The sequence below is a fragment of the Caretta caretta genome, chromosome 3 (genome assembly GCF_965140235.1).
Source record: "Caretta caretta isolate rCarCar2 chromosome 3, rCarCar1.hap1, whole genome shotgun sequence".
In the NCBI taxonomy this organism is placed as follows: domain Eukaryota; kingdom Metazoa; phylum Chordata; order Testudines; family Cheloniidae; genus Caretta; species Caretta caretta.
Genome location: NC_134208.1, coordinates 12151719 through 12167348, shown reverse-complemented (window position 1 = coordinate 12167348; position 15630 = coordinate 12151719). Strand labels below are relative to the sequence as shown.

At 45.3% G+C, this 15630-nt stretch overlaps 1 protein-coding gene across 1 annotated transcript in view; it reads right to left on the bottom strand.

The window, feature by feature from the left end:
* TRAM2 (translocation associated membrane protein 2) overlaps nt 1-15630 on the bottom strand; it is a 55085-nt gene that overhangs the window by 24901 nt on the left and 14554 nt on the right. Inside the window, exon 2 of the mRNA XM_048845765.2 lies at nt 4796-4859. Within this exon, the coding sequence (XP_048701722.1) occupies nt 4796-4859 (64 nt within the window). The remainder of the gene's footprint in view (nt 1-4795; nt 4860-15630) is intronic.

Sequence of the window (15630 nt, the reverse complement as noted above, 5' to 3'; positions counted from 1 at the left end):
CATTTTAAATAAGCCATATTTGGTGTTTGAGGCCTAATAAAAGTGGACAAGGTCACTTTGACACTGACAGGCCAGCTCAGATCAAAGCCATGGACCAGTTCACTTGTGGGTGAATATCAAAGAACTGTTAATATTATTGTCTTCACTTACCTATAACCTGTCGTCTACTATCACTTTACACTATGTATACCTGGTAATTAGGTAGTCCTAGATTAAAGTGTGCGCTAGTTAAAATGTGAATGTACTGGATGTGTAAACTTCATGAAAACTAATGAAGGATTGTTTCTGGCTATCACATTGTGTTTACGTTAGGTTTAACCATCACACAAGATTGAAGCCTTGGAAATGTAAAAGACTGCTAACGTCAAAGCACGGGTTCGTTGTGTTTGACAATGGAAAGTCACAAGCTCAGTTTGTATTTAGTCCACAAAGAGAGAGCCCATGCTGTGATGAAAACACTTGCCAGACTGCTTTCCACAGAAAGCAGCTGTAAAGATGGATCTAGGGATCGAGCCTGTAGCTCTGGATTGTTTGGACACTCACAGGGGAGCACTCCAGAAGCAAGACAGAGATCCCCAAAGTTATTTTGGGTAATCCTGAGAGAGGTATGGAAAACGCGCAGATCACTACATCTCCGCTATCATTTGGACTTACAAACTTTGACTCACCTGTTAATGTATTTTACCTGTTTTAACCTCTAAGTAACTCTCATTGCCTTTCTTAGCTAAAAAAAACCTTTAGTTACTTTACTAGAAAAATTGGCTACCAGAGTGATCTTTGGTGTGAGATACAGACTGGGGTAAGTGACTGACCCTTTGAGGTTGGGAGTAACATAATGTCAAGTGATATTTGGTATAAGGGACCATTATCACACAAAGTCCAGTTTGTCTGAGTGGCAAAATTGGCTGGAGACCCTAAGGAAACTGCTTGAAATGCCATGGTAAGGCTAATATAGTGATCCAGAAGTTCACAATTGTTACTGGCTTGGTAAAAATCTAATTATAGAATATACCACCAGTTTGGGGTGTCTACCCTGTTTTCTGACAGTCTGACCTGTCTGGCACTCACAGATTGGCACTCACAGTTGTGAGCTACTCCAGACTCTACAGTCTACAGCCAAGCTCTGCGATACAACCGCATTTGCTCCAACCCCTCAGACAGAGACAAACACCTTCAAGATCTCTATCAAGCATTCTTACAACTACAATACCCACCTGCGGAAGTGAAGAAACAGATTGATAGAGCCAGAAGAGTTCCCAGAAGTCACCTACTACAGGACAGGCCTAACAAAGAAAATAACAGAACGCCACTAGCCGTCACCTTCAGCCCCCAACTAAAACCCCTCCAACGCATTATTAAGGATCTACAACCTATCCTGAAGGATGACCCAACACTCTCACAAATCTTGGGAGACAGGCCAGTCCTTGCCTACAGACAGCCCCCCAACCTGAAGCAAATACCAGCAACCACATACCACACAACAGAACCACTAACCCAGGAACCTATCCTTGCAACAAAGCCCGTTGCCAACTGTGCCCACATATCTGTTCAGGGGACACCATCACAGGGCCTAATAACATCAGCCACACTATCAGAGGCTCGTTCACCTGCACATCCACCAATGTGATATATGCCATCATGTGCCAGCAATGCCCCTCTGCCATGTACATTGGTCAAATTGGACAGTCTCTACGTAAAAGAATAAATGGACACAAATCAGATGTCAAGAATTATAACATTCATAAACCAATCGGAGAACACTTCAATCTCTCTGGTCACGCAATTACAGACATGAAAGTTGCTATATTACAATAAAAAAACTTCAAATCCAGACTCCAGTGAGAAACTGTTGAATTGGAATTCATTTGCAAATTGGATACAATTAACTTAGGCTTGAATAGAGACTGGGAGTGGCTAAGTTATTATGCAAGGTAACCTATTTCCCCTTGTTTTTTCCTACCCCCCCCCTCCTCCTCAGACGTTCTTGTAAACCCTGGATTTGTGCTGGAAATGGCCCACCTTGATTATCATACACATTGTAAGGAGAGTGATCACTTTAGATAAGCTGTTACCAGCAGGAGAGTGGGGTGGGAGGAGGTATTTTTTCATGCTTTGTGTGTATATAAAAAGATCTTCTACACTTTCCACAGTATGCATCCGATGAAGTGAGCTGTAGCTCACGAAAGCTTATGCTCAAATAAATTGGTTAGTCTCTAAGGTGCCACAAGTACTCCTTTTCTTTTTGCGAATACAGACTAACATGGCTGTTACTCAAACTCCAGACAGCGTGAGTCACATTTTAAATATGGAGTATGTATAATCCCAGCTACTTATGGTATCTGATCTCATTTAAAGTTATTAAAATAAGTACCGAAGAACTGAAGGGGGCTGAGAGAAGAGTTATGAGAATGATCAAGAGCCTTGAAAAACTCTCCTAGGAAGGGATTGATCACTTATTCATCTGTAAGGTGATAAAAAAGATAAAATAATTACTGGTCTAAAGAAGGTAGATTGGGAGCATCTACTCTCCCTGCCTCATAACACAAGAATCAGGGGACATGCAATGAAACTGAAAGGTGACAATTTCAAAAACAACAACAGGAAATACTAGTTCATGTAAAACTTAAGCTGTGGAACTCATTGTCACAGGAAACCGTTGAGGCCAAGAACTTTGCAAGATTCAAAGTGCTTGACATTTATCTTTATAACAAGAATATCCAGAGTTCTAATTAAAGAGAACGAACATTTTGTAAAGGATATTAACCCACAGAGACAGGGACAAAACCTGTGTGTGAACTGGAATAATCCACATCTACCCATTGCATGGTTCTTACACCTTCCTCTGAGGAATCTGGTGCTGACCACTGCCAGAGACAGGATACTGGGCTCCATGGAGCTTGGGTCTGAACCAGTCTGGCAATTCCTACGTTCCTATAATAAATGTTGCAGGGTTTGTGAGGTTTTTAGCAGTTTCATTACTTGACACTATAGTTGGACCATCCCATCTCCTTTCTTTAAAGTATTTCACAGACCTTTCTACCTGTAATTGTTCTTTTGCTAACTGCAGGAGAAGGTACCTCTGAGTAAATTAATTAGGGTATGTTGGATTTATGAGCAGCTAGCGTGACAGTGTCTTCACCTCGAGATGGAGGTGAAGCTGAGCCAAGAAAAATTGAAGCTAGCAACAGAAGTTTCCTACAAGTGCATTCTACTGCACTACAGAACAATTGGGTCAGAAATGGAAGGGTCCCTGTTAGGCTAGCTACTCCATCTCCCTGTTGCCAGTGCTGGGCTGTTCCCTATTATACCCAATGGTTTGTCCTGTTTTAACGTGTTCCAAATGTTGGGGCTTCCACCACTTCCCTTGCGAGATTATTTCATAGGTTCATAGAATTCACTCCACTGCAGTATTCACTGGGTGGAATTCTCTGGCCTGTGCTATACGGGTCAAACTAGATGATCAGAGTGGTCCCTTCTAGCCTAAACATTAATGTTATGATCAGAAACGTTCCCCTTTCATCTCATTAGCCCTAGTTGTACCCCACACTATTAGGCTATGTCTTCACTCCAAATGCTACAGCAACACAGCTGTAACACTTCAGTGTAGACACCAACTACAGTGACAGGGAGGGATTTGCCCATCGCTCTAGTTAATCCACCTCCTGGAGAGGTGGTAGCTAGACTGGTAGAAGAATTCTTCCTCTGATCTAGTGCTGTCTACACGGGTGTTAGATTAAATTAACTTCATCTCTTAGAGGTGTGAGTTTTTCAAATTCTCCCCGCCCCCAGGGTGATAGCTATGCAGACGTAACATTCCAGTGCAGACCAGCCCTTAATTCCAATGACTCCTTTCCTTCCTTGGCATTTACACACTTTAAATATCTGCAGATTGCCACGCACCACACACTCATCCCCTCAGGCATCACTTAACCACGCTACATATAGCGAACGCTTAAACCTAGTCTCCCAGAGAACATAGCAGATGGGTCATTACTTAGGACAATGAAAGCGAGACTGGACAGAACACTGGAAGAGATACTGTAGGACAGCTCTGTGTAAGAGACAAGCAAGACAGCCTAACAGATCTTTTCCATCTCCAGCGGCTAGGATGAATACAAACTGCAAGCTCTTTGGCGAAAAGGACTGGCATTTACTGTATGTCTGAACAGAGCATGGTCGAGCGTGCTGCATTGATTTTACTGGGGCACCCACATCTGACTTCATTTACACAATCCTGGTTTTCAGTGATCTTGTTCCCTTTCTTTTTCTTTCCTCCCAACAACTAACTACATCAAGAATTTAAAGCTGGAGGAATTGCCAATAGCCCATGCAGTTCAACACGGTGTCTCAACCAAATGCTCCTTAGCAGACAAAAAACACACCCTGTGCATATTATTTTTTGTCTGAATGTTAAGACAGTTTGGGAGGATTATGCTGTGAAGTGCCCCGATTGGTTTGGCCAAGTGGTTTTGTGGGAGAGGGATGGAAGAAGCATTACAATAACTATGTGTCATTAAGGAAATTTTCTTCCTGACCCCAGCTAGTGGGAAGTTTATGCCCTGACGCATGAGGATTAACAGCCCAGATAAACAGTAACTGAGCTATTCCCTGACTGCTAGCATAGTTTTTTTAAAGTAGCTTTCTACTATGAGAAAATCCCCCATGTCATGTACGCTGTGGAATGTGAGACCCATTCAGCTGGGGATGCTTAGCAATGAGGGTGAGTGGCACAGTCTGCTGAGATCCTGTGGAGGATTTGTATGCAGGGCTGCTGCTTTGGTGTGGATGCTCTTACCTGCTGTAGGCACGCTAATGTTATACTGAGGTAAGATGAACAGGAAGGCAGTCTTGGCTGTCGCCTGTTAAAGACAAAAAAAACCACACACCTGGTTAAAGTGAATCATAGTATTTTCAATGAACCAGGTACAGATTCCCACCACCATCCATAACCCAGCCAGAACAATCCACCCTGCAGGAACCGTCCCCCACTGAAATCCCAGCTCTGCATGGCTCATGGCAAAGGGTTCCCTGTTTAGGGCCAGCTACGTCTGTTTGTATCCCTCTGCCTCTTCCAAGCCAGCTGCCTTTGCTCCACAAAGCCGACTGCTCAGCAACCAATCATAAGGAACTCTGTGCAGGACACAAAGTCCAGTCTTGTCCGCAACCTCTTTCCCCCTGGGTCACATGTCCCATCCAATCGCACTGCAGTGCATGCTGGTTAAGTCCAGATCCTCTACTCACTGTTCAGCCAACAGTCTAAACTGATTTATGAGACTAGGTGGGTCGAGACTACAATTAGCTGGTGTCTTGGGTAAGGCTGATACTTTCAGTCCAATCCAGTTTGCAGGTGAAGTCCGTTACCACTATTAGCTCCCCTGTTAATCATCGCAGCTCACCGCCTATAGCAGATCCCTTAAAATCAGGGTTGAAGCAGACCAGCAGGGCAGCCTGGGGAGAGAAGATTACGCTGCCCTGCTGCACCACTTCTGGGGGTAAACAGGCAGCATCAGCTGTTTCTTTGGGGCCTTCACCTTGCTGCAAAAGACGAAGCTTAAAAGGGAAACAGCAAAGGGGTAGAGAGGACCACGTTCTAGTCATGATGTCATATCATGGAGGGAAGTTAGACTGGATTTAAACTTAACCACGGAGCAGCCATGCCAACAGCCTGACCAAGAAACAAAGCACTCCATAGGAAAGCGCAGGGAGGGGACAGACTTACAGACAGGTTGTGATGACTAGTGATCAGGATGGAATGATGCCCTGAGCCCGGATGTGCCCAGTCTGTCTGTTTGTGAAGTGCTCCCAAGTCCCTCAGGATGAGGCATGCTCCATCCATCCTTGCACGTTGTGATCACGCAAGATCAGTTCAATCTAAGGATGCTTTACATACAGCCTTGTAAGGCAGAGCCAGGATTTCTAGTCATAGTGTGACAAATCCCCCAAAGGACTGAGCAATACATTAGGCTGAGGGACAGGCCCTCACTCACCCAGCCTCTTGCTCTTAAAAAGGAGAGGAACCACAGAGGGCTAAAGCATTATAGTGTTTGACTTTGAAAACTATTTGGTTTTAAGCGGCTCCTAGCGTCCCAGGCAGGGACATCAGCATAGTACATTAACTGGCTTTGCCTCACAAACGAATGCCCCGGCTCCCCAGAATAACCTCAGCCCTGTGATGGGTGCAAAGCGCTGTAGGTTGTAAACACATTTAGCCAGCAGTTCTTTACAGTAATCCCTCCCACTGGTGACAGACACAGGGATTAGCCATGTCAGAACCATGGAGGAGAGTGGCAGATGCTTGTTAAGACTCCTTGGGTGGGGAGGAAAAGCAGCTTTGGGAATCAAATTGAAGCTGTTGCAGATGGCACACATCTATAGATACATCCTGTAAAATCTGTGGTTTGGGCTGAGGGCCTGGAAAGCATCTCAGGGTTAATTCTATCCTGCTCACAAAACCTCAAGGATACCAGGGCTACGATTTTTCAAAATTTCAAAATCACGTGTCTGTATTGTGCATGGTAAGCCCAAGTGTCCATCCAGCATCTGTGCATGGTCTCTTTACTCCTCGAAATCCAGTGTGTGTTCAGTCCTTGGCGAGCTGGCTACTCTAAGAGCCTTCTGGGGTTCAGGAGGCTGCTGAGGTTGGGGATGAGCAAAGGCTGCCCAGTGCGGGGAAAAAGGCCAGAACTTTGGAAGGCTGGGATTGGGAAGCCACATCCCTGGGTCTGAACTTCATGCTGCTGCTGGGTCTCAATCTGATCCTTGGTCCCAGAACCAGAAGAGAGGAGGTTTGCACTGGGAGCTCAGGTGGGGAGGGGTTAGCATGGCAGTAGAGGTGAGTGTGAAGTCCATGGGGGGGGGGGAGGGGGCAGGAAGGAGAAGTAGGCAAGTATTAGTTTCCAGTTCCTCATTGCAGGAGCAGGAGATCTGATCGCTGACATGCTCTCTGGGACTCCAGCCCACGCTGCTGAGGCAGACGCAGAAGGACAGCTGCTGGGCTGGGGAAAGGTCGGGAACAAGGCAACCAAGCCATCTGGAACCAAAAGCCAAGGCTGCGTTTTCATTGGCGTTTGGTCACAAAATGGATCCATCTGCCCCCTGGCTAGCAGGGTCCAAGTGGACGACAGACCAAGCGGGAGGTGCAGCTGCGACGCGGAGCGAGACAGGACTCCCTGTGTCGTGCCCCAGGAAACAGAGCCAGAAACAATACCAGAAACCTGACGCTGAGCGAGCTGGAAGGGAGCAGGTCCTGAAGTGCACGCTCCCATAGCTAAGCGTGGGCCACCAACGCTCAACTGAGCCCCAAAGGTGGGCATGCCTGGGAGCAGGCAGCATTAAATCAAACGATTCCCAAGCTCTAGAATAACAGCACCTAAGACAGAGACAGAGCTGACACCCCAGGCTCTATCCTGACTCCAGGGCCAGCCAATTAACAGCAACACTGAGCACTTCAAGAGCTTTGTGCCTTCCATGCATTGCATGGATGACAGTAAAGCCTGCAATGGGGTGGAAGCAGGCTGCCTGGGCAGCGATCATGGCAATTCAACAGGCCTCATTCGAAGGTGGATTTGATTAGAAGTATACACTTGATTTACCAGGTTCCATCTGAGAGTTTCTAACTACTTCAGAGACTCAAGCTGCACATCACCTCTGTGGAGGTAGGGAAAACTGAGGCACTGAGCGGTTAAGGCAGGAATTTCAGTCTTGGGTGACTGAGCTACTAATGAGAAGAATGACAGGTTTCAGAGTAGCAGCCGTGTTAGTCTGTATCAGCAAAAAGAAAAGGAGGACTTGTGGCACCTTAGAGCCCAACAAATTTATTTGAGCATAAGCTTTCGTGAGCTACAGCTCACTTCATCGGATGCACTGCACATAAAAGGGTAAGAGTAACAAAGTGTTACTGCAAAGCACACACATGATTATAATACCATAGATAGGCACAGAATCATGGAACTGGAAGGGACCTTGAGAGGTCATCTAGTCCAGTCCCTGCATGACCATAAATACCATACAGATAAATAAATACCATACCCCAAAGAGCTTACAACCTTTTAAAAATCGCCAGTGATGGAGAATCCACCATGACCCTTGGTAAGATGTTCCAATGGTTAATTCCTTTCACTGTCAAAAATTTACATCTTTTCAGTCTCAATTTATCTAGTTTCAACACCTAGCCACTGGACTGAGTTGTACCTTTCTCTGCTAGCTTGAAGAGCCCATTGTCAAATATTTGTTCTCCATGTAGGTATTTATAGACTGTGATCAAGTCACGCCTAATCCTTCTCTTTGTTAAACTAAATAGATTGAGCTCCTTGAGTCTGTCATTATAAGACATGTTTTCTAAACCTTTAATCATTCTCATGGCTCTTCTCTGAACCCTCTCCATTTTATCAACATCCTTATTCTGTGGCCTTCTTGACTTGTGGCTACCAGAACTGGACACAATATTCCAGCAGCTGTTCCACCAGTGCCAAATACAGAGTAAAATAACTTCTCCTCTCCTATTGAAGATTCACCTGTTTACGCATCTCCTGATCACATCAGCCCTTTGGGCCACTGTGTTGCACTGGGAGCTCATGTTCAGCTGATTATCCACCATGACTCTCAAGTCTCTCTCAGAGTCACTGCCTCCCAGGACAGAGTCCCCATCCCGTAAGCATGGCCTACATTCTTTGCTCGTAGGGGTATATTTTGCTGTATTACAATGGACATTATTTGCTTGCACCAAGGTTACCAAGTGATCTAGCCTCATCCTATACCACAGCCTCAATTTCTGCAGCATCTGCAAATTTTATTAGTGATGATTTTACATTTTCTTCCAAGAGGATATAAAGGGATATAAAACCTCACACTTTGAGCTATGACTAACAGAGGTCAGGAAGAAATTTTCCTTGGGAGGCAGGCTAGCTCATAATCACAGTTTATTTTACCTTTCTTTGAATCACCTAGTACTGGACACTGTCTGAGACAGAATACAGACCTAGACAGACTGGGTCTGATCCAATATAGGCATTCCTAAATTAAGAACAAACAAGAGAAAACGACAGCGCAAAGTTGCTTAGAAGAAGGGAAATACAAGTGTGTGGGAGCATTTGTGTGGTCTCTGGGGAGGCTACTTTATATATAGAATCATAGAAATGTAGGGCTGGAAAGGACCTGAAGAGGCCATACTGGACTGTACCTGTCCCTTGCACTGAGACAGGACAAAGTATACTTAGACCAGAGGTTCTCAAATTGTGGTCTGCGGATAATTCCCTCTAAGGCAGAGGTGGGCAAACTACAGTCCACGGGCCACATCCGGCCCGCAGGACCCTCCTGCCCAGCCCCTGAGCTCCTGGACTGGGAGGCTAGCCCCTGGCCCCTCCCCTGCTGTTCCCCCTGCCCGGCAGCCTGGCTGTTTGGGGAGGCCCAGCCTCCCCTAACTGGCCCTCTGTACAATTTCAGAAACCCGATGTGGCCCGCAAGCCAAAAAGTTTGCCTGCCCCTGCTCTAAGGTGCACACCTGGGCAGCCACATGAGAGAGAATGAAGGGCCACCCACCTAATTAGTGGAGTCCGCCCAGGCACGGCTCCATTAATTAAGTGCCTGAACTCTGGAGAAGACGCACATGTAAGGTGAGGTGGTGGCCTTGGGAGGAATGGGGGTAGGTGGGAGGGGCAGTGGGGTGAGAAGAGAGGGTGGGGGGAATTTGGGACACGCAGAGCTGCGGCGGCCAGAGAAAGAGGCGACTTTCCCCAGCTCCAGGGCTGCGGCTGCCAGGGAGAGACGGCCCTTCTTCCCAGCCTCTGCTCCATGGCTGCTGTGGCAGGAGAGAGACCCCCTCCTTCCCAGTCCCAGCTTGGGGGTTGCCACGGCAGGGGAGAGAGGGCACATCCATCACATTAGAAAGGTAAGACTACTGATATTAAAATAGCAGTTATGTGCTTTTAATTGTAGGACAAAAAAGCGTTAATTTTTTTTTATAGCGCTTTTATCCAAAGCGCTTTACAATTGTTAGCTAACGGTACAAACAACATTTGGAAAGATCGTGTCGAAACCCTCAGCAATTTTCAAGTGATCCACAAAAAGAAAAGTTTTAGAACCACTGACCTAGACCATCCCGGACAAGTTTAACCTGTCCTTAAAAACCTCCAAAGACGGCGATTCCACAACCTCTCTTGGAAGCCTATTCCATACTTCAGTATCCTTAGAGTTAGAAAGTTTTCCCTAATATATAACCTAAATCTCTCTTGTTGCAGATTAAGCCCATTACTTCTTGTCCAACCCTTGGGGGACATGGAGAACAACTGATCACTGTCCTCTTGAGAGCAGCCCTTAACAGATTTGAAGATTGTTATCAGGTCCCACCCAGGACTTTTTTTTCTCAAGACTAAACATGCCCAGTTTGTTTAACCTTTCCTCATAGGTGAGGTTTTCTAAACCTTTTTATCATTTTTGTTGATCTCCTCTAGACTCTCTCTAATTTGTCTACATATTCCCTAAAGTGTGGTGCCCAGAACTTGACACAGTACCAAGTGGAAAGGGACAATTATGTCCCATGTCTTACATATGAAACTCCTGTTAATATCAGTCTTTTTCTCAACTGCATCACATTGTTGATTCATTCAATTTGTGATCCACTATACCGGTGCTTGGAAGGGTTGGATTTTTACCAGTAAGTTTCAGTAAATGTTGATTTTACTACATAAACAGATGGGAAAATACTTCTTTCAATGAGAACAGAAATTTACATAAAGGCAGAGTAAGAAAAATGCTGTTTGAGACTGTATTAGAGCTTGATTTAAGGATATCTACTTTCCGTATTTTGACACATGATGCTGACAGTTTGTGTTTTAGTGGTTATAAGGTTTTTACTTTTTTGAATCTTAATGTCTATTGTCATTAAAATGATTATCTGACACCCCCCAATAATTCCCTGCAACTGTGAAAATTTAAATCAATAATAGAAAAAATGCTTAAAAATAAGCATCAATACTATCCACCAAATTTATTTTAAAAATAAATAAAAATTGTTCTCTGCCAAGCCTAATTACAACCCCCAGGTTGTTTTCAGTAGTACTACCACCTAGCCAGTTATTTCCTATTTTGTGGCTATGCATTTGATTTTTCCTTCGTAAGGGAAGTACATTGCACTCATCTTGACCGAATGGCATCTTGCTGATTTCAGACCAATTCTCCAATGTATCAAGACTGAATCAAGAATCCAATGTTTTGCATTCTAACCCTGTCCTCCAAAGTGTTTGCAACCCCTCCGAGTTTGGTGTCATCCATAAATTTTGTGAGCTTATTCTCCACTCTATTCGCCAAGCCATTAATACTGAATAGTAGCAGACCCACGACAGACCCTGGAAGGACCCCACTAGATATGCCGTCCCAGTTTGACAGGGAACCATTGATAACTACTCTTTGAGTAGTTTTTCAACCAAACTTATACTCAATTTATGGTAATTTCATCTAGACTACATTTCCCTAGTTTGCTTATGAGAATGTCATGTGTCAAAGGGGTTACTATAATCAAGATATATCATATCTACAGCTTCTCCTCTATCCACTAGGCCAGGAACCTTCTCAACGAAGGTAATTAAATATTTAGAGTAATTTTTACAATGTAAAATATATTGTTGTTATTACAGACACACACACAAAGGTGATTAGAGAATTCAGATGATAAATATCAGCTAGCACTGATGCCATTTAATGTAAAGGCAGTATTGTCTAGTTGATGGAGCAAAGAACTGGGACTCAAGATACCAAGGAGCTCTGCCACTGGCTTGCTGGGTGACTTTGGCCTAGTAACATGCCCGTGCCTCAGTTTCCCCATCTGTAAAATGGGGATAATCATACTGACCTGCTTTGTACGTCGAGTTGGGATCTATTAATGAAGAGCACCGTATAAGAGCTAGGTATTATTAGCTATTATTATGACTAGTAAAAGTAGGACATGAGGAATGAGGACTCCTGGTTTCTATTGTCAAAACTTTGCTACTGACAAAGTAAATTTGGGCAAGTCACTTAATCTGTGTATCAGTTTCCTCAGCTACCAAATTGGAGTATTTACCCTACCTTGCTGGGGAGGTGGAATTCACTGTTTGCAAAGACCCCCTTCATCGCAGAGTGCAGTGTTAGCAGCCAACACTTGACTTGGTAATAACAAGCTGAATCATCTGTATTGAAATCAGAGAATTAAAACCTGCAACATTGGGCACGTTAATGTTTCCAAGCAAGTGGCAACACAGGATTTCTCTTCACCCACCCCCATGAGCCGTCTAGATTCCATACCACGCAGGGAAGTGCCGATCTTTAGAAAAGACAGACTTAGTGCACTGTGAGCTTCAACACAAATAGACAGAAGCTGCATTTAGTAAAGGTTAGCAACTGCCATTTAGAAGACCACAATCTATGAAACACTGCAACTATCTGTCTCAGTGTCTTTCAGATACGGCCTTAAAAAACAAAGACTCTGTGGGGATATTAAAGGTCTCATAGCACTGAACACAAGAAAGGGATGTGCCCACGGTCTTGGCCAAACATTCCCTTCTCTCCCACACAACTAGTGAGCATGACAATTGTTTACCCAGCAACCACCCTCCACCCCAGAGGTAGCTGCATTTTATTGTATTCTAAAAAAGCCCTACATGGTAACTAGGCAATGACAGCTAGTGATCTTATGCCATACACAGAACTATAATCTGTATGTCTCAGATTTATAAAGAGGAGCCCTGTACCATTTCCGTTTTACAGATGGGGAACTGAGGTACTTGCCCATGGTCAGACAGTGAGTCAGTGGCAGAGTGGGGAACAGAATTCAGGTTTCCTGCATTCCAGCCCACCTGTGATCCAAATCCTTAGTGAATAGCTCAGAGACCTTGTGCTACATAATAGGGACACACAGCAAAGAACAAAAGTATTTCTTTCCATTCGCTGGACCAGGGCTTTGTAAAGTTTTCTGGTCCTAAAGCACTTGTACTGCCCACCAAAGGACTTCCAGGCATGCTGGTTGCAAGATTTCATACCTTAATACCACAACATCCTTAGCATTCTACTCCCAAAACTCTGGTCAATTCCAATGTGATTTTAGTAGACAATCTCATGAATGGCTAAAGTTAATGATATCTGCTATTTCAAAGCGGGGTTCCAAGCTTTCAGATGGCACAAAACACTGTTTTCTACTAGCTTTGGCAAATCAAGATAGCAACTACTCAAATCTATGTCTGAACTGAAGCAGAAAGGAATCAAAAGCAAATTAGTCATTAGCATGATTCAGTTTTAAATATCTGAAGTCTCATGACCAGCCAGGTTTGGAAACAGATGTGGTTGGCCAGTGGGGAACTGATAATCCCAGCCTCCCTGGGCTATACAGCAACAGCTTTGCAGGCCTGAGGGCTCATGAGATTTGTGACAGAAGTGTTGTTGCTGGTCCTTCTGTCTAACACTACGGCAGGTCTAGTCATGGAATTTGGACCAAATTATTTTCATTCTCTGCATCTGGAAGCTGATTCTCTTCCCAATCCCACCTCCTGCCCCCATTCCTGTCTGCATGTGAGGTGGAACCAAAGCGCAAGGGCAGCTTTTAAAGAGACTGATATGAGGGGGACTGTGAAATTTTCCTTCACACTAAATCAGAATTTCTATAAGTGTGAAATTATTCCCATACCGTGTCAGCTACAACCGATAACACCCGTGTCTTCCTTGTCCCTCTAAGGAGAAACCCAGGAGCACCACGTGATCAGAGATTCGTAGGCCTAGTGAGTTTCACCCACTGGTGACTGTATCCGCTATGCAAGTCCAGCAAAGCGGACTGCCTGGAGATTCCAAGTCGAGGCACACAGTGTTTCTACAGCAATTCACCGGGTTACTCAGGTTTTCTTTAGTGTGTTGCCTCGAGGACACTAGCAGGGTCAAAGTTCATAGAATCATAGAATCATAGAATATAAGGGTTGGAAGGGACCCCAGAAGGTCATCTAGTCCAACCCCCTGCTCAAAGCAGGACCAATTCCCAGTTAAATCATCCCAGCCAGGGTTTTGTCAAGCCTGACCTTAAAAACCTCTAAGGAAGGAGATTCTACCACCTCCCTAGGTAACGCATTCCAGTGTTTCACCACCCTCATAGTGAAAAAGTTTTTCCTAATATCCAATCTAAACCTCCCCCACTGTAACTTGAGACCATTACTCCTCGTTCTGTCATCTGATACCATTGAGAACAGTCTAGAGCCATCCTCTTTGGAACCCCCTTTCAGGTAGTTGAAAACAGCTATCAAATCCCCCCTCATTCTTCTCTTCTGCAGGCTAAACAATCCCAGCTCCCTCAGCCTCTCCTCATAACTCATATGTTCCAGACCCCTAATCATTTTTGTTGCCCTTCGCTGGACTCTCTCCAATTTATCCACATCCTTCTTGAAGTGTGGGGCCCAAAACTGGACACAGTACTCCAGATGAGGCCTCACCAATGTCGAATAGAGGGGAACGATCACGTCCCTCGATCTGCTCGCTATGCCCCTACTTATACATCCCAAAATGCCATTGGCCTTCTTGGCAACAAGGGCACACTGCTGACTCATATCCAGCTTCTCGTCCACTGTCACCCCTAGGTCCTTTTCCGCAGAACTGCTGCCTAGCCATTCGGTCCCTAGTCTGTAGCTGTGCATTGGGTTCTTCCGTCCTAAGTGCAGGACCCTGCACTTATCCTTATTGAACCTCATCAGATTTCTTTTGGCCCAATCCTCCAATTTGTCTAGGTCCCTCTGTATCCTATCCCTCCCCTCCAGCGTATCTACCACTCCTCCCAGTTTAGTATCATCCGCAAATTTGCTGAGAGTGCAATGCACACCATCCTCCAGATCATTTATGAAGATATTGAACATTTATGAAGATATTGAAAGTTCCTACCCTGAGTGCTGCTTCTTGCTCCCAAGTGGGGAGGAAGCTTGCGTTGCTGCTGCTTTTACTGTACTTGCTCTACGCACAGAGGACCGAAGCCTCTGGAGCTTTCATTCTGATACCACCACTGGCACTAACTTCACACGAAGGCTTCAAACCATTCCAGATGTGGTTACAAATGAAAACTAAACTCTGCTCTCACTCACCCGGAAGCGCCCAGATTAATAACAATGAAGTCACTGGAATAAGACAATTGGAACCACTGTTTAACCTAATTGGCAAGATTAGCTTTGCCCTCTCAGGGCAGATAAAATTTTAAGGCCAGAAGAACCCACTCGGATCATCTAGACAAGGGATTGGCAACCTTTGGCACATGGCCCGCCAGGGAAATCTGCTTGTGGGCCGGGCCCGTTTGTTTACCTGCAGCACCTGCAGGTTCGGCCAATCGCAGCTCCCACTGGGCACGGTTCGCCGTTCCAGGCCAGTGGGGGCTGCGGGAAGCGGCGCGGGCCAAGGGATGTGCTGGCCGCCCTTCCTGCAGCCCCCATTGGCCTGGGACGACGAACCATGGCCAGTGGGAGCTGTGATTGGCCGAACCTGAAGAAGCTGCAGGTAAACAAACTGTCCCTGCCTGCCAGCGGCTTTCCCTGGTGGGCCACGTGCCAAAGGTTGCCGATCCCTGATCTTGACTGACATCCTGCAGAACACAGGCCACCATAATTTCACCCACCGATTCCTGCCCAGAGCCCCAAATGG